We start from the raw sequence: 19,848 nt of genomic DNA, 5'->3' as shown, positions 1-19,848 counted from the left end.
GGCGGCACGGCCTACGAGAGGTTCGCTCACCAACGAATAGCCTGCTGCATCCAACACTGCAACATAGACGCATGGCTCTTTGCCACCATCCACGACAACCTGCAGGACGTCAGACGAGATTGTCCCGTTTTGAATCAGCCCCGTTCACTCTTATAGGCACCCTTCCTGCACCGGTTTTTAGCCCCCCGATGTCGCCGAGCAAATACGATTTTTCATTCAAAGAGGGGGAGCTTGTACTACATACCTTGTAGGGAGCTTCTAGGGTCTCGACCGATTACCGTGTTTGTCCTTAGTTGTGGGGGCTATACTGATCAGTGTCGATGTTTGGGGTATGCAGAGAAGTCCCGCTTCATTGTTAGAATCATCCTCATGCTAGGTACATAAGACGCCAGTCGTAGGGAGAATATCACCAACTATTGCACGCTGTAAACTAGGAGTAGGGCAAGAAGCTAATTCACCCGTAATACATGCTCTCGAGATTGTTAGAACAAAGAACGCAAGATGATCCGAAAGTTGCTCGCAAAAAAGCCATAAAAGAGGAGGGAATATCACTCCAACATCATGCATGAGGCAGTAAACACTCATGTCGGTTTTCGAATGTTTTTGTCTTTTTCTGGGGTGACTCCGGTAAGCCCCATACGTCTCGGCAAATTGCAAGAACAGGTTTCGAATAGGAAAAAAAGGAAAAACAGCAGAAGGATTTGAAATGCGACGCATAAAAGCCCGAGGTTGTCAAGCATCCACCATAGGAGGAGAAGGCTCCAGGTGAGAATCAAGGTAGTCTTTGGACTCGTCAAGCTGAGCGCAGGCATGGTCAGGCTTGAGCAAAGCAAGGTCATCCACGTTGTAATTGCCGCTGGCGACAGCGACAACAGCGCACCCAGCTTGCTTTGCGCATTCTATGTCGAGAGGAGTGTCTCCCACAATTATGACCTTGCTCTCGTGGAGGTCAGGACCGTCCCTAGCACGAAGCTTGGCCATGGAGTCATGAATGAGAGAAATACGGTCGACATGGGTGTCTCCAAATGACGAGATGCTGAGATCAAATATTTCGGTGTCAATCCCTGCAGCTCTAAGCTTGAGCAGCGCGTTGGGGCATGAGTTGCCAGTCAGGAGTCCGACTCTGAGCATCGGAGAGCCAAGCTTCGTCTTCTTAGCCATCACCCACTCCAGGGTGTCAAGAACACCTTGGCACGGAACCGACAGGAAGCCTTTGTCAAGTGATCTCTGAAGGTATTTGGGGTGAAGCTGGAGGAATCTTTTAATAACCAAATCCTTGAAATCGACGTTGTGGTGATCAAGAACATCGTGAAGCAACCCTAAGTCGGTTCTTCCGTGAAGGCTAACCGTGGTATTTTCATGAGTGATCGATTTTCCAACGATCTCGGACAAGCACGAGTAGTAAGCATCAACACTCAAGTCCTCAGAGTGGCAAAGCGTCCCATCGATGTCGAACAGGATTGTGACCACAGACTTCGGGGGCGGAAGGTCAACTAGGGCTCTCAAGAGCTCACGAGATCCGATGAAGGAGGTTCGGCCGTGCAAGAACCTGTGATTATTCAACAGATATCCCTGTCCCTTCTGCAAGTTTACGGCAAACGAGTTGCGGTAAATGGTGTCAAAAAACTGGGAGAAGCGAGTCACCAGGGATGCTGACAGCTGAATGCTGTCATCGAATCGGAAACGAAACAAGCCCAGTCCCTTGTCAAAGATTGCTCGGGGCACAAACACGCCATTGTCAGCTCGAAAGCTGGAATGTTCGGAGCTGGTAAGTAGCTCGTACAGTCCATCTCTTTGTTCTTTGACCTCTTTTAGGATGCGAGCGCTATCGGCCAGCATAGATGCGCCACCATCCTTGGACTTGCTCTGGAGAGTTGACACAAGAATACGCGGAGGACGATCCCAGCCGCTACGATCAGTGTGGAAGTAAAGCTCTGCATGAATGCGGGTTGTTAGTTTATGTACTGGCAACTCAAGCAAACGTCGAACTATCATACCTTCAGAGCTATACCCCTTCCCGGCCAATGAAGGTGCGAAGCGAATGTTGCTGATGCCAGTGCCGCTGGTCTTCTCGTTTCTGGGTCGGATGACGTCTCCAAACTTACTGGCCAGCTGACTCAGGGAATCCTCGTCGAATCCATCAAGGAAGGCTATTCCACGGTTGTAGAAGTCTTCCTGGATTCCCAAAAGATCAGAGGGAGGGTGGAAGACCGGCTCTGCTTGACAATCAGCTCTGCTCAGCACCCAGATACTCAAGAGACCCATCTCACCTTGAACGCCCAAGCCGCAGCGAGTGGTATCCATAGCGAAGGATTGTGTTATTGAGCAGGATGGGTGCAATGAGTGTAGAAAGGATGGGTATCATCAGTATTGGTATGAAGAAACGATGCTTCACAAGAGTTGGCCAGGGTGATAAGATATTTCAGTAAAGCATGGCGTGATAGTTAGATAAGGGGAACAATCAAGATAAGAGCTGATTCCTTCTGTGTTCATTCATTCTGGTAAGGTAACTGGTCGTTCCTTCCCAGAGACTCCCTCTACCGGGACGCACAAGAGCCGTTCCGGAGGCTACCCTGATACGCCGAGGGAGCAAATCAGTTCTAGGACAATCAGTCAGTGTTATTCATATATTCAGATAGGTTGCCCAAGTGAACTTTGTTGACCGCCATAAACATATTTAGTTAGATAGCATTATCTCAGCAAAGAATAAAAGAGAATTCAGAAACCGCCCAAGCCATACTAATTATATCGAGATCATATAGTATAAATGATGAAAGATTGAAAGAGAGAAGGACATAGTTACCCGGTAGATTTTAGTCATGTATGCTTAATGTTTCAACCATCGGTGTAGCATCCATCGATACCTTGTCGGTATTCCTAGTTTTTACAGGTGATGAATTGGTGGATGTCATCGGAGATTCTTTCTGCTCGATGCTTGAAGCATATGGCGACGGCGATTGGGGCAGCAACCAATCCATGATGCGCTTGGGTACCGGTACCGGTTGCATGGCATCGTCATCACCATCAAAGCGGATGTCTATGTCGCTATATAAGCCGGAGGCACTCATGGATATTATGCGGGCAAGGTGCCAGGCCAGTTCCAGGAGGTCATAGCTCGGTAAGGGTATTCTGACGGGATCAGACGTGGTAAGTTTGATAATGCTGCCCGAAACGATCTTGTGCCCTGAGTCCCGAAAGATAAAACAATCATCGACTTTATTCAGATTTCTTGTTGATAGAGGCTGTTCAGCAATAGAGATTGTTGCGTCAAACTTGTGTTGGTATCGTGGCAGCCAATGAAACTCGAGATCCATAGATTTCATATCGTCGGACAGATTGGTTGGACGCAAGGCGAATAGGCCTTGGGCCCATGCCCGCTGCAAGTCGGGCCTGAGACAAATCAAATTGAAGACGCCGTCTGTACCAGCAGCACTTGGAGAGTCGTCCTGAAAAATAGCATGTCTCCATTTTCTGATTTGTTCTGGAGACCAGAACAACGAGAGAACCGACCAAATGTTTGGTACACACATTTCAGACGCTGTTTGTTTAGTCTTAGGTTTAAGTAAGTAGTGGGCGAAGATGTGGGCGACATCACACGGCGCACTTCCTGAGATTACGCAGATACCACCATCCCGCTCTCTTGCAAGAGCGGCGAGCCTCTGCGAACGACCTGCCGAGCGTGAGGACGCATCACTTGATGAGACAGATGTCTTTTCAGAAAATCTGGGGGGTTTCTGCGCCCAAAGCCTTGGCACAACAAAGCAGCTTTGTATGGCGAAGGGTGCAAGGTCTGGGGCCGCGGCGAACTGTCGAATCAAACCCTCGATGATATCAACATCTGCGACTTGACAGAATGCCCAGAAGGGCACCGGAATTGGGCTATCCAGGATGACTTCTAGCTTGCGTAGTACAGTACTGCGTTGCGGGGAGCGTTCCCCAAAGTTCTCGTCGAACGTGCCGGACAGAATAGTGGCCCGTCGGGAAGGGGTGTCGGAGGTAATGTGTGCGTCTTCATGAATATTTTGGAAAAGTTCAGTATTCTCGGTGTCCATCAACTCCGGGAATGGTTCGGTCTCAGAATGCTCCATTATGGCTAGACATTCGAGACGGTCGATGAGTGGGGACTAAGGGTGGTGATTCAGAGCTACGTAGGTGAGGTGAACTTCAAACTAGGTACCTGGATCCGGAGTATTCTGTCACCCGTGACCGCTTTTTGTAGTTAGTTTAGCGCAAGCTCAAGATTGGTCCCTCAATAATCATAATGCATCTCATAAGGCGGACCTTGCCTGGCTGCTGGGCGAAATCAAGTCAATACAAACCAAGAACAAGACACAGAACAAAAACAAAAAGCAGACTATACTTGTCGTGACACACCATGCTCCGTCCCTCCAGGGCACGTCCAGCCCGCAGCACGCAAACAACCCTTGGAGCTCCGCCTTTGCAACTGATGTCCTCTCGCAGATCCCAAAGTCGAATGCCATCAAAGCTTGGGTCTTTGGGCACACACACCACACCACAGAGTTTAAAACCCAAGGAATTCGAGTCGCGGCAAATCAACGGGGATACGTGCTTCCCTGGACTGACTCGACGGTTTCAAAGAATGGGTTCGACATCGAGAAAGTTATACATATATGATCCTACAAGATTCTTGAGAAGCACAATTCAAAGCCCTATAGAAACTTCAGCAGGCAGCTGAATGCAATACACGGAGGACAAATGTGTAACATCGCAAAAACAGATTCATAGCATTGCCTTCCTCGTCTTCGTTAGAGAACCCAGCTCTAGAAGCTTACTTCACAGTACAAACGATCACAGAAGTCAGAAAGGACCGGTGGACAGCATTTCTAGCGGGGTCATAGCGAGGATTTTCGTACCAACTTTGAACATCAGTTTACATCCTAAGAGCACAAGAAGGGAATTTAGCTGGCTTCATATAATTGTAGGAACAATATACCACCGTTTCGTATAAAGACGTGCAACTATAGACTTGGTAGCACAGAGGTATTTCCGTTTTCAAGCTAAAATGGTCTAGAATGTTCCACATTTTTGCCCTTCGCCACGAACCATCGACAGATTCAAGATCGATCATTGGTTGTTGATGGCGGGAGGCAGTCCCAGGGGAACGTGCTCTTGACATCACCCCGAAGTTTGCCCAAGTCCACAATCTGTCAGGGTCCGTGGAGACCTAGGAAGCAATGGTAAATCGTCCCGGCCACTCACAGCCTAGAGATCATGATTACCCACCCTGAGGGCTTGAGATCGTGTCCGGGGCAACCTTATTCAGTCGATTATTCTGCTAATGTCCTGAGATGCGAGATATCAAAGCCGAAGGAGCTTCAAAGCTAGGATTCAAATGCACTCGGTGGAAACCAATGCCAACTATGTGGCAATTCCGCATTATAACAGTACTGATTATCACAGTCTCGTTAGGTACCGGTAGATAGGTGGAACTGGCAGCTGTCGCGAGACGCAAAGGGGTAAATTGACTCCCAACGATCCTATACGCGATCATTAGGATGATCAGGGATTTGAAGGGGAGGCATCGAGATAAAACGGATCGGTCAAAATGTCCTAATTACCCTGAGGCACTTCGATCTCCATGTATCGAGCAAAGCCTGAGCGATCTGGACCCTGGGGTAGGAAATCTTCTCCAGATGGGCATCGATCAGGTCGAGATAACCAGTGCCTCGATACATGAATCGCTGTGATGGAGATCTATCGCAGTAGTCAGCATATCGAGCGGTTTTAAATGGCGGAATGAGCTCCCAATTCGAACCTTGGCAACCCATGGGTCCAGCTTCCGGCGATCCTCGATTTCCAACCTAGACGTGACGTCAAAATTGACATCGAGATGCAATTGACTTCACCAGTATAAAACTCCTCTTTTCCTCCGGAGTTTTTGGAAGTCAAACCATCAACTCCATACCTTCATCTATACAATACTTTTCAACATCTCTAGACCCTCATGGTTCTGGCTAGAGGAGCCCAGCGATTTGAACCACTCGTCTCTTCGGTCTTCGGAAATCCCAACATCCTAGGCCGGTTTGCTGCCGTGAAGCTAGAACAAGAAGCAGCTTCTCATGAGCCGAGCCTTCGTCGTTTCGTCGGTCATCATGGTGTCTTTAGAAAGTGCGTGACAGCAACGGAAGAAACCCCCCGCGAAAGCCATACAACGTCTGCTTCCCCCAAGAGGGAGACACAAACGAAGCCGCGACGCTCGTCAAAGAAAGAATCCATTCGAGGGCAGATAACGAGTGCCATGAAAAGCATCATCCACCGGCGGTCAACTCCCGCAGCAGTTTCGGAGACGAACAATCTATCGCATGCCCTGTCCCGGGTGCAAGCGCAGGATAACACCGTATTCAGCAAGCCATCTCCACGAACTTCCGTACGAACATTCATCGGCCTTATTCCGTTCGCACGGCTCAAGCAGAGGTCATCCGGCAAGTCTGTTGGTTGATCCTGCAGCTCTCTTGTCGGAAATTTCAATTTTCTCCCCGCAAGATTCACATAGTGAAGCAGCCTCCTACCACCCTCAGGTATCGATTCGGTCAATTTCGCCATCAATTCTGCTGAGATACGTCCAATATCATAGAAAGTAGGCTTTTCAGACCTACGTCTGCCTCCTCACTCAATTGACTGGCGGCATGCGTTCGCAAACCACATCCCGCCGTTGGTTTGGTTTAGCAAGATGTTTATTCTGTTTATACCTATAGACAGTCCATTATTAAATTAATTCTTTAATGATGAACCAAAACATGTCAAACCTTTTCTTTCTTCAAGGGCTTCGTATTTGGATTCGTAGTGGATGCGGATGTTGTGAGTGAGCAAGTATCTCAAAGTCAAGTAGCTTGGCTTCTTTCACTTCGTTTGCACAACTCCTCATCCCTCAACCACTTCCACTCCTTTATCCCTTCAGTCGCTCCTTTCAGTCTTCGAACCGCTTCTCACTCTGTTTTATTAATTCGTCTGTGACTATGAAGTGCAAGTACTTCGCCCTACTTCTCACCATCCTCCTTACTCTCACTTTCGCTAAGGCTGTCCCGAAGCGCAGCTGGTCTGTCCTCGAGACCGAAAACATCCAAACTGCCAGTCAGCATGATGGTCTCCCCGTCGATAACTGGATTGGATACACTCCTTCTGCTATGTACGTATTTGGATGCAGATCTCAAGGAAAATTAACACTAATCTTATCCTCAGAGACGCCGCAAACTTCATCAACCACTGCAGCCAGAGAATTTTGACCAATGGTCAGTCTTTCAGTGAAGGATCTTGCAATGGAATCGGTATATCAGCCACTCATACTCGTCCAGAACCTCCACTAACACCTTTTGAACAGTAATGGGCGACATCCCCTCTGAGGAAAGCATGATTTCAACCATAATAACCTACCCGTTCCCCGGCCAAATTCTCCTCGCAAACGCCCCCTTCTTCATCAAATTCAAAACCTCAAACCTCGTCTCAGGCTCAGTCACAAACCCCAATGCTACACTATACTCGGCACCCCAGTCTCTCGATGGTGGGAAAGTTGTGGGTCACGTTCACGTCACTATACAATCTCTGGGTGATGTGGATGCCCACCCAGACTCCCTGACGCCTCCAAATCCAAACGAACCCGTCTTCTTCCGGACCGTATTCGGTCGCGGAGATGGAAGCGGCGGATTCTCAGTCAATGTACCTAGAGGATTGCCTCATGGCTATTATCGTGTCTGTACAATGGTTGCGGCGAGCAACCATCAGCCAGTTGTGATGCCGGTGAGTGTCTTGTGCCCAAATTAGGGCTATCGAATGCCAAGTCTAACCGTTGAATCCGATCTCTAGGTTGTCGAACGAGGCGCCCAGGATGATTGCCAGAAATTCCTTGTAGCTCCCTGAGATCTCTCTCCGATCGATTGCTTCCTATTTTCGCGATATACCACCTCTGCCCTGGCTGGTCCTGGGATGAGGGCAGTGGCGCTCAATGTTCAACCATGCTTGTGACTTCTCCTGTTTCACTTACTTTGTACTTCATCCAGCACTCTGGTAGTGCAAGATCTCAAAGAACCTGTCGCTCAACTTTTATAGAGAAATTAAGCATTTCACCTGATAAATTCAAGCTCTTTTCTAGGGAAGAGTACTCTGTCAAGACAGCAAATTCTGGGGGCACTGTAACTTTCTAATCTGACAGGGTTACCCAGCCCTGTCCGCCCTGTCCATTAAGCTACAATCCCGCCCGACACCAAGATCGTGCGCGATAAGACCTCCCGATAAGACCTGCAAACGAACCAAACATAACTTTCCTGAGCAAAAAGTACCTCGCCGGCGAAGCTTCACCATTCAGCTCAACAATTCATTCAACCCCGTTGACAAGCTTTCTAACAAAATGGCACAATCATCCATACCAAAAGCCTCAGCGGTAGACCTTCAATTCGTGCGCAGGAACCAGAACATGGTCAAACTCCCCAAGTGTAAGCCGGAAATCCCCTAAACTGACACCCGTGCGCGAATCATACAATATGGCTGGCCCAGATCTACTCTCCGAATTTCACTTTTCTGCCACAGCAAGAAGCAGCTAACATTCAGTCTCAGATGCCCAAGTCACCAAACGCCCAATCCCACACGCCCCCGTCTCATCTCCCTACGCCGGCCCCTCAGTCCCCAAAACAATCTACGTTTCAACATCAACACCTTACATGAGCGCCGTGAAACGCGTGCAGAAGCTCCTGCGACACGCGGAGAAGCGCGCGACCGCATCCCTCGATGCTTCCGTCAACAATACCAAAAAGTCGGGTAGTGGCGCGGGGAATATCCAGCGGCAGGAGAAATTGCTTGCGGCGTTGGCGAGGGGCGAGGAGAGTGAAATGCTGCAGAGGGAAGAGGTGTTTGTTAAGGCTACGGGGCGGGCGATGGCGGTTGCGTTGAGGGTGGGAAGGTGGTTTGAGAGGGAAGAGAGGAAGGGGGAATACAGGGTTAGGGTGAGCACGGGGAGTGTGCTTGTTGTTGATGATGTGGAGGTTGATGAGCAGGGGATGGAGAGGGCTCTTCGTGATGCGAAACAGATGAGTGGTGAAGGTGTTCAGGGTGAAGGTGGAAAGACAACTGTGGGTGAGACTGGGAAGGGTGGCGATGAGACTATTGTGACGACGGCGACTACTACAACTACAACAGCGGAGGATACGACGTTCTTAGCGGGCAAGTCCGGAAATACGGCGACGACGTCAAAATCAATGGCAGAGACAGTTTCAAAGCCACTATCGAGATCCGCTGTGAGAAAACGGAACCGCGCTGCGAAGATCGCGGCTTCGTTGGCTGAGAATGAGATACCGGAGACGCGGACTAGATGGGTCAACTCGGTTGAGGTTGCTATCTCATTGAAGTGAGATCGATGGAAACGATTTTTCCATTTGTTTCTTCAATCCATAACAGGCCTCTCTGACCATTATAGTCGGCGACTGCATCACCGTACGAGTATTACTATCAACCAGGCGCAATTTTCTGGAGCACGCTTGCCTGTTCGCTAGTGCACAGTGTTGATGTCACGCCACCGCTCATTACATACAGCGATTTCGAGAGCTCTTTTCCTGGGCTAACATTGGAGGGCCGCGGTTCCGCCACGCATTATTCGACCTCTTCGCGATGATGGATCAGGGTTTGATACAACGGACGACACGCCACCCCCGACTTAAGGCACTTACTTGAGCACTAATGCTCTTCCTCTATGCTTTAGAAAGCTAACGCGAGAGAGACTCGGGAATCAAGTTTTCTACACGGCTCACACCAGATGCCAAGTGACAAGGGAAAAAACAAGAGACAATCCCCCCAGCTCATGCATACATCATGATGCTCAATAACTCTGCTTCAATATATACATATCATAACAATAACAGGAACAGAAAATGAAAAGGAAAGAAAACAAGTATGAGACATAGAAAGGATACTCAGAGACGGAAATAAAGAAAATCCAGGGTAATGCTCGGCCTCCGTCAATTCAACCGCAAGTGTTCTGTGCTCTAGCAAAGGGTATCACATTCTCCGTAACCTGTACCAGGCGCTTAAATGCATTAGGGCGACGGTCTTCAATCGTAGTGCAGTAGTAGCAAAATTGGGTGCGGGTGGTGGAAAAGAAGGGCAAACAAAAACCCACGTTGATATAGTCATTTGTCACTTGATAAAGGAAAAGGAGCGATGCCGCTAGGAGAGACTAATACACAAGTACGGGGTGGTAGGCCCTGTATCTGCCAAGATGTAAAGAGACATTAACATGATAAAAAGGCCACTGCTGCCAGGGAACCGTAACTGGAACAGCAGAGCATTTGAAGAAATGAAGTAGAAAAATAAACAGGAAATTGTGTGAGAGAGAGGCATGCCAGTTATGTAAGTTCATAACTGCAGGGCGTAAAAAGGAAAGCAGATAACAGCGCCAGGAGCTCATGATCAATGCCAGAAAATCTGGTCAGAATGCACAGACAGTAGGGAACAGGCTAAACAGGATGTTTTATAACAGTGTAACAGTAATGGGTATCCAATAGATCGATGACCGAGAGATGGCAGCCGAAAGAGAAGAGAAGAAACCGTGCTGGCCAACAGCTACTTCTCCATTTTCTGCCAACCATTAAGATAGGCCATCAATCCAACACCAAGGAGCACAACACCAAGCATTGACGCGTATGGGCTGGATTGCTCAATGACATCAAGTCGTTTGTGCGCTTGGGTTGTGATTGCCATGTGCGAGTCAATATCCCCTTGACGCGATGCTGCGTTCTGTGAATCCGCCTCAAGCTTGGTGGCGGCTGACTCGCCATTTTTGGTCGACGGTTCATCAACAGCCGTCTCGGCCTGAGACAAGGCAACAGACTCGGTATCCGGGTTGCGAGCCTCGAAACGCTCCCTTCGTAGCGTTTCAATCATCTCGGCGAGGGACTTGCGAGCTTCGCCTGTTTCTGACTCGGCCTTTTCGGCACGATTTTTGAACAACGAGACCTGCTTTCTCATCTCTTCCATTTCTTCCATGAGCGTGTCCAAGCGATGCTGTAGCTTGTCGGTCTCAACTGAAGCATGGTCTTGTTCGGGTACAGTTGTTTTGAGTTCGTCAGCAGCGCTAGCAACAGACTCCTCAACGGCCGCTTCATCGGTGTGGGGTTCGTGCGGGCCATCAAGCTGCGAGTCATGCGCAGAATCGACGGGTTGTTCTTTCTCGGCAGAGAGAAGTTCGAATGATCGAGCTTTCTCCTCCGCAGACTCGCGAGCATGCCGTTCCTGCAGGAGCATATTCTCCAGCTCCTTGACACGAGCACCCTGAGAGTCGAGTTCCCTCTTGGCTGATGACAACGCCTCAATAAGAGAGAGGATTTGGCTAGACTCGCGAGAAACCGGGGAGCTACCAGCGCTCATCTTCGGTTTCTCTGTGTCGGACCTCTTGAGGGGGGAGATGGCGTCTGCGCCGTTTCGGGGAGGGGCGTCGGGCTTCTCGGGTAAAGGTTGTGAAGGCGGCGGTGCTGGGGGGTCCGAGAATCGAGAGAAGGAATCCATGCGAGGCATCTTTGGTCTGCCATTGATTTGACGAGAGGAACCACTGTCTCCGGGTGACTTGTGCTTTTCTTTTTCGACAGCTCCTGGTTTCATCAGCCCGGACAGAAACTCGTCGGTCTGGCGAAGATCCTGCTGCTGCTGTTTGGCCTGCTTCATTTCGATCTGCAAAGCGTTAGCATTAGCTTATTTTAGAGGTTTGGCAGATCACCGTACAGTCAGTCTCTTGACGATTTGTTCAATTGATAGTGGGGAGCTCCAGTAGTTCATCTGTCGCTGTTGCTGTAGCGCACTAAACTGAGAGCTGGCGTTACTTTGCGTACTGCGCGTACTAGACGCACTGCCGGCCCGCCCTCGGAGGTGGGACAAGGGCTGGCTGAGAGGAGATGGGAGAAGACCATTTCCGGACGCTGGGTCTAGATCACCAAGTGTGAGATCAAAGATGTTGGGCACACTCCCATATATACCTGCATGCTCAACTTTGGCAGAAACCTTGTGATGAACGATCGTTTTCTGGTCTTCACTGACAATATCAATGCCGAGCTCTAGTGTGTCGTTTTCCCTGATCTCAAGAGGGTCGGACTCGCGGTTCTCTGGGGATAAACGTTGGCCGTTGATAAAAGTGCCGTTGGATGACTTGACGTCTCGTATCCAGATCTTCCCGGTTCTGTCCGCCCATATTTCAGCATGCTGCCGAGACAGTACCTTTGAGTCGAAGAAGCCATTCTTCGAGGTTGGCACGGTTTTCGCGTTCGTTTGCCGACCGATGCGCAGTGTTTCGGGGTAGAAAGGTACAGTAATTTGTTTCTTCTCAAACGTGCCGTTGATCGGGATGAGGGTCAGAATTGCAGGTGGCTCTCCAGCGGGCGTGCTTCCAGCGCGAACGCCATTCTGCTGGGAAGATTGTAACAGATGCTGTGATGGAAGGATAGAAGAGGGTTGCTGAATTGCAGACATAGCAGATGAGGCGCCTGCGCCGGAGAAGAATGCGGGCTTCGCTTGCGAGCGCGCGGTGCTTACTCCAGATACTGGTTCCGCTTTAGAGCTTGGCCAAACAGTTCTAGATGACTTCTTTTTAGTGGACCAGTTTGCTGATTCGCCGTTTGGTTGTGCTGCATCAGTACTCGACGGGCTTGCAATGACAGTCGAGGTGGACGAATTGGACCCTATAGAGGAAGAAGAGTTCGATCTGTGGAGGGTCTTTCGTGGCATAAACATTCGAGAGACCTCGTCCGCGTTCATTGAAGACAGGGCGCCTTGTCCACCGTTACCAGTATCATACCATCCCAAGCGAGGCCCCGTCTGTACACTAGGTGGTGATGCCACAGCAGTCATGGAGAAGAAGGTGGACTCGGGGCGGTTGCGTTGTGGATAATAAAAGCCCTCCTATGCCTCCTATCTCATAGGCGCTGTCGGAATGCACGAGCCACAGTCGTCCCGATGCACGGCAAAAATGGGTTTATAATTGCTTCACTTGCTTTTATGCGATAGATCGAGAAAAAAAAGGTGATGTAGCGGAGTTGGCGCGCCGAACGGGGTGAGGCTCCTTTTCGGTCTCGACCAACTAATCCGAGGTCACGTTAGCATCATGCGAGGCCCACAAGACGAACGTGTTGGCTTCCTCGAGCACAAGAGATGCATTCAGAAGAGGCAGTCTTGGAAAACAGGCGAGACTGTATATGCTTACCTCGGCAAGATGAAACCTGATGCAGATGTAGGACAAGAGTAAACGAGTATCTCAAATCAAGGAGGCGCTGTGTCTGGACTGAAAGTGAAGAGTAGGCGGTACGAACGACTTCCTAGGAGTGAAGCGGAAAAGGTAGGAGGTTTGAGACGGAGCAGCCGCCTTCGAGAGGGCGATAAATCACCAAAACAACGAATATTTGACAGGCAAGGGCGATATTTCGTCGAGATCAACCCCATGAGACATTGAGCGGGAGTGGAAAGTCAGCTCGCTTTCCCTTGCAAGTTCCTGCCCCAGGCCAAAATCACGTGAGCAGCCGCACGTGGAAACAATAATGCAACGACGGCTCGAAAAAGAAGGCTGTATCACGTGATCTCCGGTCGCCGGCTTTTGATCGTCCGACATTTGGAGATTGGAGCTCTCCAAGAGAAGCTTCTCATATCAAGAGATTCGTTCGAGGCGCTGTATTCTTGCGCGCAAACTGTTGTTGTCTGATCCTACTGTTTTGCTTACACTGTTCGTTCTATACCCAAAATGCCCGTCGTTGCAGGTCCTCCTCAGGCCCATGGGCCCTCTACATTCGACAAAAGTGAGCTCCTCGCCCATTACACAGCGTGCAAACTGTCAACGAGTTTCTACTCACTATATGTGGATTGACTGACTTATTTAACAGTGAAAATGGGTGCTATGATGGGTTCAAGTAAGTATAAACATGTTTCTCCAACTTGCTCAACTAGATCGCTAACCACTCTTCACTTCTAGCTGTTGGCGGTATCATGGGGTTCATCGTTGGTTAGTCTTTTCGGATAATGAACTCAGGGCGATACTTATCGGTTTCAGGAACCGTCACCATCTTCCAATATGGCGCGGGGCCTAACGGAGTGATGCGGACTCTGGGAAAATACATGCTTGGGTCTGGTGCAACATTCGGGTGCGTCTTTGCTTGATCTAGATTCGGCTCTCCTGGCTTCAAACACGAGTCGCTTTGTTATTGGGACTCTGCTAATCGTGGTATCAAACTTGCAGTCTCTTCATGTCGATTGGTAGCGTGATCCGTACCGAAGGCCCTCACAACGACGCCTGGCTCCGCGCTCGGGGACCTCCCATGATGCTACCTCGCCAGTCACCTTTGCGACGGGCGCAGTAAGGACCGAGATATTTCGGCATTATCCATGTCACGACGCAGGGACAAACCAAGCGGGATACTCCCGGCGGCGGGGCGATTGTACAATATATCAACCATATTCTCCTATCTAAGGTGAAGTACGGCAAATTTCTTGAAAGTATACCATGTCGAGTCAAGCGGGCTGGATCTGAGGAGTATAAGTTGTATAGTACCTGGAGGAACATTGAGTTCGGCTCCAGGTAGCTCCAATCAGCCAAGCATGTCTGTTGTACGAGTTTAATCATAATGAAGAAGTAACGAACTATCTGTCCCGTAAACCTTCCACAAGCAGAATCTCCGCAGTTTTCTCGATTCTTGTCATTGGAATTCCAAGAGCGTCTGTCTTTGGAGGAAACCAATATATATATTTGAGCTTCAGCGCAAAACGTATTCAACAGCATTATTTCACTCGAACACGCTTGAGTGCTTGAGAGAGCTAATGCTGCTCCAATTATTCAATGTCTCATCAATCTCTGGATCCTCTATAGTAGAACTACGGCTATTCTTTTCCAACTGGTCCCGAAATGCAGTCGCATGCTCATAGCTGACAGCACCCCGCATCTCCGCGCTAGCACCAAGGTTAAAACCAGCCCTACAAAGGCCGAGGTCCACAGTCCACAGTCCACACCCTGAACAACATCATGAAACAGCGCCATGTTTGACAAGATGTAACGATTCACGACCCTTGAGAAAAAAGCAAACAGTTTATATATCTACTGTTTCAATGCAAAACAATTCGGCACTCATGTTACTCTGGTTTCGCGGGAATCAGCAAACTTTATTTCCAAGTGGGCACGGTATGTTTCTGGATCCTGTGTGTACAGTGCATGTAACGTGAAAATGTAGATTGTCTATAAGAAAATTCGTTTAGAGTAATAAAGCATGCCTAGGAATAACAAAATATTGCTGGTATAACGACTTCAAACAGGAAAAATCCCAACCGAGTAAAACACGCAGGGAGGGAAAGCTGAAACAGCAACAAATCTATACATCAAGCGCCAACCTAGTCTTACCACTTGATATCGGTAATAAATAGTCGATACCAAATTTGAAAATACAACAAGTCCAGCAAGCTCAAGTCTAGACTGAGATAGCATCAAGAAGCTTGCTTCGGGAGCCTGAAGCCAAGGTAAGGAAGATACAGGCTCGGATGCCACCAGACGAAGAGCGCAACGCAGGGTAAGATCGGGACGGAGTCGAAGACGTAGAATGGCCATTCGTGGGTGCTGATGTATCCGCCGCGACCTTCTGTGAACTCGACCATTCGGAAAATTGAACGGATCTATAATTCAAGACTTGTTAGTCGTCGTCTATTTCTGTTGATAGAATTTCTTGATCGAGGGAAAGGGCAAGACTGACCAGAATCATACCAGTCGAAAAGTTCACACAGTGCAGCAGATGCGGCCATTCAGGCTTCCGTGGCTTATCTTGAACAGACATGGCAGAGTCATCACCCTCAACTAAGGGCGAAAACTCGGCCTTGATAAATTTCTTCGAGGTGAAGTTGAAGCGCACAGCGGCAACTGTGAAGATTCCGAAGGCGATAATCTGCACGATGACTCCGCCGAGGGCAAGGTCACGGCCGCGGTTGAAGGTGTCGATGTCTTCCTGGCTGTTACCATTTCCTGAGGTGATCATAACGGCTCCGACGAGCTGCATAAGAAGGGCGATAATGTCAAAACCGACAAAGATTGGCGTGATCCAGCGAGGAGGTACCCAGCAGATCTTGAGGGTTCGTTGTTCTTTGGGTACGACGAGGAAGATGATGCGGCCGAAGAGGACGTACAGAGCGCCTGCCATCAGAACGGGAGCCAGGATGAGGAGGGCGAACTGGATAACGTAGGGAATTCGTTCCGTTGTGTCTCGCGTTGATATCACACGGGCTATGTAGCCGATTGCTTCCACTGTTGGTTGTCAGTTTAGAGGCATCGAGGAAGCAAAGCAAAGAAGAGACATACTTGCTGCAGCTAGCACCATGACCAGCCATACCACAGGCCTAAAACGAGCCCACTGGACGACAGTGCCGATGAATGCAGCACCATAAAGCAGTGCAAACACCACAGCAGCTCCCAGAGAGGGATCATAGTGATAGTAACTCCCTGTGTCATTTGAGTTTGAAGACATTTTGTCGGATTTGTGATGATTTTGAGATGGGGAAAGAAATGACTGTTAGCACAGCGCGGTATGGTTGTTTTATACCTGGTGTTTCAAGTTCATCCCAGCACTGGTTCACTACTTGCTTGCCTACATAGGAAAACGGATCGGGGGCTTTGGACACCGCCCCCTTCGGATGGCGAAAGATAAGTGCGTGGAAGATCCATTCATTGAGGCTTGGAAGTTTCTTCAGGATTGCTTAATCTGAGCAATATGAGGCTGCATTGATGGAGCTGATTTCACTGCTGCACTACAGAGTATATCACGGTGTCTGATGATTGGCCGACGGGGTCCTTAGTAGGGGCCGGACGAGATGGTGGCCTCATTAGGACTAGTGTAGCTCAGTGATGAGAGTCAGTCAACAGCTCAACTTGCAACGGCCCTCAAAGGGCTGAGAGAGTGTGGCTGAGCATCTTTCTGCTATCTTCTCATACATGAATTGAATGATGAAATCTTTATCACATTTGATGGAATCCATCGGCTTCGGACCCTCTAAAGGTTGAGAATGACTTTCTGCTGCCGTCCAAGCCCAAACTGTCTGCGCTGTCGGCAAAGACGCATCAAGGTAAAGTGCCTAGGCGCGGCATCATCTAAGTGCCGAACTTGGCGTCATAAAAGCTAACCAGAGCAATAGTGCGACCGTGCAAAACCCGCTTGCTCACAATGCAAACGAGCGAACAAAGAATGCTCTGGTTACCGCGATGAGGTCTCAGTATTGTTTCGGAATGAAAATGATCGGATTATTCGCCGATCGAAAGCGGCGCAAGAAAGATCTCTAGCAAAGGATCAGGCAGTTTGTCGGTCCCCGGGACAAGCTTCAGATGCTCGATCGAATGACAAAAAACTCTCTTGGCGGATCAGAGAGACCATCGTTGTATCGGATGGACCAAAGCCTATGGTTGCGCTGGATATCGATGCTCAAGGATTGCAATTTTTCTTTCACCATTTTTCCACTGCACCTTGGGGCCTTCCACAGGGAGAAGGCCATAATTCACTGTTCCATAACCTTGATATGGATACCTCCTTTCGGGACTCTATCGTTTCTGTCGGACTCGCAGCCTTATCCAACGTGAGAAGAGACCGGGGCCTGCTGAGCCTCGCACGTCAGCGGTACGGCGCATCGTTACGGGCGGTTCGAGGCTTCGTGGAGGATCCAGCTTGCGCCAACATCGACAGCTTGGTGAAGATGATTCTTATGCTAGCAATTTTCGAGGTCGGCATCTCCGTTTCCGTCGAATAAAGCGGATGCTAATGGATATAGATGGTGGATGCAAAACCGGACGCACTAAGCTCTTGGGCGGTTCATATAACCGGTGTCTCATCGCTGTTGAAGCGGTACGCATTTCCTTTGGGGTTGGATTTCAACCCTTATAGAGAACTCTGGTTCTACATTGCTGCAACCATGAAGTATTTCCAAGTTGGAGGGCCATTTCCTATAGAACTAGACAGCTGGGCGCTTAGACGGATGGATTTGTTGACTCACGATACCCGGCCGGCGTTTGAGCTGGTCGAAATATTGATCGAGTTCGTCCGTCTGTGTATCGACATTCCACATCTTGAAAGAGTGGCCGCACAGGAAGAGATTCTGCACAGGGCAGTAGGCTTGGAGGCACAGTTTCAAGACTGGCAAAGTGGCCTTCCAACGCTATGGTCGTTCGCTGTGGAAGAAACCGAGGATATTCAAGGGACATTCTACGGCCAGTACCACGTCTACAACGACGCATGGGCTTCTCGGGTATTGATTCACTACTATCACGGACGACTGCTAGTCCACGAAGTCATTCTGGCAACTGTGTCGCAGTTGGAAGACCCTGCTCAGGAGTGGATCACACAGAGAGAGCGCTCGCTTGCTGTGGTCAACCAGATGGCGACTGACACATGCGTCGGAATAGCCACTCAATGTCTGTTCGATCAGCCTGTGGTCCTGCCTAACGGTGGCATAGGTCGTCCGCCACTGAAAGGAGTGTTCATGATGATCTATCCTCTAACGATAGCGGCTAGTGCAACAGGGGTGTCACAGCAACTGCGCGACTGGTCAATCCGGACACTGCAGATGATTGGTGACCGCCTAGGAGTCCGACAAGCCCTGGAGGCAATCCCGCGGATTCATCTTGCGGTCGCCAGTGGTGTGCAAGTCGGCGCTTTTTTCAGCGGGAGAAACTCGGGACAATATATTGGTCACGTGCAATGGAGCAGCCCTGGCCATTAGGTACAGGGATCAATTGTGCGGCGTTGAGCAAGCGATTGGTGAAGATTAGCTGTGCGTAGCGCTTACAATTTGACGGGTTGGCTGTCCAGGACGAATGAGTTGGCAGTGGAAGCTGGAGCCGTCATTGCCTTGGCGAGATGCAGCGCCTCGCTGGCCCCCAGGCTCATCTACCGGAGTTGCAGTTGCCTGCGGAACAACGTGGGTGGCTCCGTTCCATTGACCGCTTCATGGAAAAATAAGCACAATGACACCAAAGAGTCACACCGTTCAAGGGTTTCCCTCGTTGCGACGGGGATGTTTGTTCTTTGTGTGCAGCCTTGGAGGGACAAAATGAGCCCTCGAATCCGGAGTGCCGGAGCGTACCGTAATAAATCATAAATACCTAAGATTGCGCCATCCAGATGATCTTTACGTGGTATTGCCGGTACAAGAAAGTAAGACAGTTTAATGAGATCGACGAAAATCAACAAAGCACCTGCAGAAATTGGTTCCCTCAACCGTGGCACGCTAACTCTCCCACCAGGGGTAACCGTTGCCAGGAACAGCTTTCAATGCGATTCCACTTGAAACTCTTCACACAATGGTCGTGACAGCCTCAGCAAGCGCCGGTAATTTTAGAAAAAATCAAATAAAATAACAATGACAATAATGCCGTCCGGTTCCAAGGTTCTGAGTCAGATTGTGTGCTGACTGCCAGCTCGTGTAGAAATTTCGTGCCTGATGAATACGAGAGAATGACTGGATGGCACTCAGGAACCCGAAGGTTGCTGGAGACACTAGCAGAGCCCTAGCAAAACCTAGAGGAGCCTCGAGAAGGGTCCGGCGAATCATTCCCTGGGGGCCAACGCATTCTCCGTGACATTCCTCTGCCGATCGTGCAATTTGCGAGGTCTGGACAAAAATGAACCCCTTGCGCTGGCGCTTGTCATTGGGTGCGGTCGTTATTGTCCGTCTATTTAGTTGGGCGCCTCCCCCATCATTCTCTTTCGCTCCTTTTCTTTCGCTTTGCTTACCCACCCACAATCGAAGTCCTTTGATCTGAGCAGCGCTCTTTCCACTCTTTACTTCTTCTACCATTCTCATCTCGACTGCGACTCGCTCACTCTTTCGCGTTTCCAGTCCGATTTGAAA

At 49.5% G+C, this 19,848-nt stretch overlaps 9 protein-coding genes across 9 annotated transcripts; 5 read left to right on the top strand and 4 right to left on the bottom strand.

Annotated features, from left to right (window-relative positions):
* Window positions 1-558: 558 nt before the first annotated feature.
* On the bottom strand, window positions 559-2,558 carry BJY04DRAFT_64097 (HAD-like domain-containing protein). Its single transcript, XM_073720790.1, has 3 exons — window positions 2,271-2,558; window positions 1,998-2,216; window positions 559-1,934 (listed from the first exon to the last, which is right to left on the bottom strand). Exons 1-3 carry the CDS (start codon window positions 2,302-2,304, stop codon window positions 733-735), a joined length of 1,455 nt encoding a protein of 484 aa, XP_073570835.1. The 5' UTR covers window positions 2,305-2,558; the 3' UTR covers window positions 559-732.
* On the bottom strand, window positions 2,458-4,123 carry BJY04DRAFT_64100 (HNH endonuclease signature motif containing protein). Its single transcript, XM_073720791.1, has 2 exons — window positions 2,804-4,123; window positions 2,458-2,600 (listed from the first exon to the last, which is right to left on the bottom strand). The coding sequence occupies exon 1, from the start codon at window positions 4,086-4,088 to the stop codon at window positions 2,814-2,816; it is 1,275 nt and encodes a 424-aa protein (XP_073570834.1). The 5' UTR covers window positions 4,089-4,123; the 3' UTR covers window positions 2,458-2,600; window positions 2,804-2,813.
* Window positions 4,124-5,965: 1,842 nt separating this feature from the next.
* On the top strand, window positions 5,966-6,460 carry BJY04DRAFT_218538 (uncharacterized protein; the record flags this gene model as incomplete). The annotated part of the gene is made up of 1 exon (XM_073716334.1): window positions 5,966-6,460. One exon carries the CDS (start codon window positions 5,966-5,968, stop codon window positions 6,458-6,460), a length of 495 nt encoding a protein of 164 aa, XP_073570833.1.
* Window positions 6,461-6,977: 517 nt separating this feature from the next.
* BJY04DRAFT_218537 (uncharacterized protein) lies at window positions 6,978-7,875 on the top strand (the record flags this gene model as incomplete). The annotated part of the gene is made up of 4 exons (XM_073716333.1): window positions 6,978-7,147; window positions 7,201-7,286; window positions 7,340-7,755; window positions 7,822-7,875. 4 exons carry the CDS (start codon window positions 6,978-6,980, stop codon window positions 7,873-7,875), a joined length of 726 nt encoding a protein of 241 aa, XP_073570832.1.
* A 487-nt stretch (window positions 7,876-8,362) lies between these two features.
* Window positions 8,363-9,359, top strand: BJY04DRAFT_218536 (ribonuclease P subunit p20 family protein; the record flags this gene model as incomplete). Its single annotated transcript, XM_073716332.1, has 2 exons — window positions 8,363-8,447; window positions 8,569-9,359. 2 exons carry the CDS (start codon window positions 8,363-8,365, stop codon window positions 9,357-9,359), a joined length of 876 nt encoding a protein of 291 aa, XP_073570831.1.
* A 1,096-nt stretch (window positions 9,360-10,455) lies between these two features.
* BJY04DRAFT_64074 (putative cytoplasm to vacuole targeting Vps64) lies at window positions 10,456-13,044 on the bottom strand. The gene is made up of 2 exons (XM_073720789.1): window positions 11,722-13,044; window positions 10,456-11,670 (listed from the first exon to the last, which is right to left on the bottom strand). Exons 1-2 carry the CDS (start codon window positions 12,838-12,840, stop codon window positions 10,567-10,569), a joined length of 2,223 nt encoding a protein of 740 aa, XP_073570830.1. The 5' UTR covers window positions 12,841-13,044; the 3' UTR covers window positions 10,456-10,566.
* Window positions 13,045-13,621: 577 nt separating this feature from the next.
* BJY04DRAFT_189725 (MGR2/ROMO1 family protein) lies at window positions 13,622-14,632 on the top strand. Its single transcript, XM_073711418.1, has 5 exons — window positions 13,622-13,778; window positions 13,863-13,889; window positions 13,952-13,981; window positions 14,030-14,120; window positions 14,216-14,632. Exons 1-5 carry the CDS (start codon window positions 13,724-13,726, stop codon window positions 14,334-14,336), a joined length of 324 nt encoding a protein of 107 aa, XP_073570829.1. The 5' UTR covers window positions 13,622-13,723; the 3' UTR covers window positions 14,337-14,632.
* A 525-nt stretch (window positions 14,633-15,157) lies between these two features.
* Window positions 15,158-16,698, bottom strand: BJY04DRAFT_189722 (RTA1 domain-containing protein). The gene is made up of 3 exons (XM_073711417.1): window positions 16,313-16,698; window positions 15,714-16,258; window positions 15,158-15,636 (listed from the first exon to the last, which is right to left on the bottom strand). The coding sequence occupies exons 1-3, from the start codon at window positions 16,476-16,478 to the stop codon at window positions 15,451-15,453; spliced, it is 897 nt and encodes a 298-aa protein (XP_073570828.1). The 5' UTR covers window positions 16,479-16,698; the 3' UTR covers window positions 15,158-15,450.
* A 243-nt stretch (window positions 16,699-16,941) lies between these two features.
* Window positions 16,942-19,430, top strand: BJY04DRAFT_189721 (Zn(II)2Cys6 transcription factor domain-containing protein). Its single transcript, XM_073711416.1, has 3 exons — window positions 16,942-17,073; window positions 17,143-17,721; window positions 17,770-19,430. Exons 1-3 carry the CDS (start codon window positions 17,014-17,016, stop codon window positions 18,715-18,717), a joined length of 1,587 nt encoding a protein of 528 aa, XP_073570827.1. The 5' UTR covers window positions 16,942-17,013; the 3' UTR covers window positions 18,718-19,430.
* Window positions 19,431-19,848: the final 418 nt, after the last annotated feature.

This window comes from Aspergillus karnatakaensis (genome assembly GCF_047715665.1).
Source record: "Aspergillus karnatakaensis strain CBS 102800 unplaced genomic scaffold BJY04scaffold_26, whole genome shotgun sequence".
In the NCBI taxonomy this organism is placed as follows: Eukaryota; Fungi; Ascomycota; class Eurotiomycetes; order Eurotiales; family Aspergillaceae; genus Aspergillus; species Aspergillus karnatakaensis.
This window is presented reverse-complemented; position numbering and strand designations above follow the sequence as displayed.

Bases quoted from the DNA above. Each gene is read 5' to 3' on its own strand.
- BJY04DRAFT_64100 (XM_073720791.1), bottom strand. From the start codon at position 4,088: ATGGAGCATTCTGAGACCGAACCATTCCCGGAGTTGATGGACACCGAG.
- BJY04DRAFT_64097 (XM_073720790.1), bottom strand. From the start codon at position 2,304: ATGGATACCACTCGCTGCGGCTTGGGCGTTCAAG. The intron at 2,217-2,270 runs GTGAGATGGGTC...ATTGTCAAGCAG, and splicing joins CTGCGGCTTGGGCGTTCAAG to AGCCGGTCTTCCACCCTCCC. The intron at 1,935-1,997 runs GTATGATAGTTC...GCATTCATGCAG, and splicing joins GAAGGGGTATAGCTCTGAAG to AGCTTTACTTCCACACTGAT.
- BJY04DRAFT_189722 (XM_073711417.1), bottom strand. From the start codon at position 16,478: ATGTCTTCAAACTCAAATGACACAGGGAGTTACTATCACTATGATCCC. The intron at 16,259-16,312 runs GTATGTCTCTTC...GACAACCAACAG, and splicing joins CATGGTGCTAGCTGCAGCAA to TGGAAGCAATCGGCTACATA. The intron at 15,637-15,713 runs GTCAGTCTTGCC...CTTGAATTATAG, and splicing joins TTTCGACTGGTATGATTCTG to ATCCGTTCAATTTTCCGAAT.
- BJY04DRAFT_64074 (XM_073720789.1), bottom strand. From the start codon at position 12,840: ATGACTGCTGTGGCATCACCACCTAGTGTACAGACGGGGCCTCGCTTG. The intron at 11,671-11,721 runs GTACGGTGATCT...AACGCTTTGCAG, and splicing joins AAATCGTCAAGAGACTGACT to ATCGAAATGAAGCAGGCCAA.
- BJY04DRAFT_189725 (XM_073711418.1), top strand. From the start codon at position 13,724: ATGCCCGTCGTTGCAGGTCCTCCTCAGGCCCATGGGCCCTCTACATTC. The intron at 13,890-13,951 runs GTAAGTATAAAC...CTTCACTTCTAG, and splicing joins GGGTGCTATGATGGGTTCAA to CTGTTGGCGGTATCATGGGG. The intron at 14,121-14,215 runs GTGCGTCTTTGC...TCAAACTTGCAG, and splicing joins GGGTCTGGTGCAACATTCGG to TCTCTTCATGTCGATTGGTA.
- BJY04DRAFT_189721 (XM_073711416.1), top strand. From the start codon at position 17,014: ATGACTTTCTGCTGCCGTCCAAGCCCAAACTGTCTGCGCTGTCGGCAA. The intron at 17,074-17,142 runs GTAAAGTGCCTA...CCAGAGCAATAG, and splicing joins GTCGGCAAAGACGCATCAAG to TGCGACCGTGCAAAACCCGC. The intron at 17,722-17,769 runs GTCGGCATCTCC...TAATGGATATAG, and splicing joins TTATGCTAGCAATTTTCGAG to ATGGTGGATGCAAAACCGGA.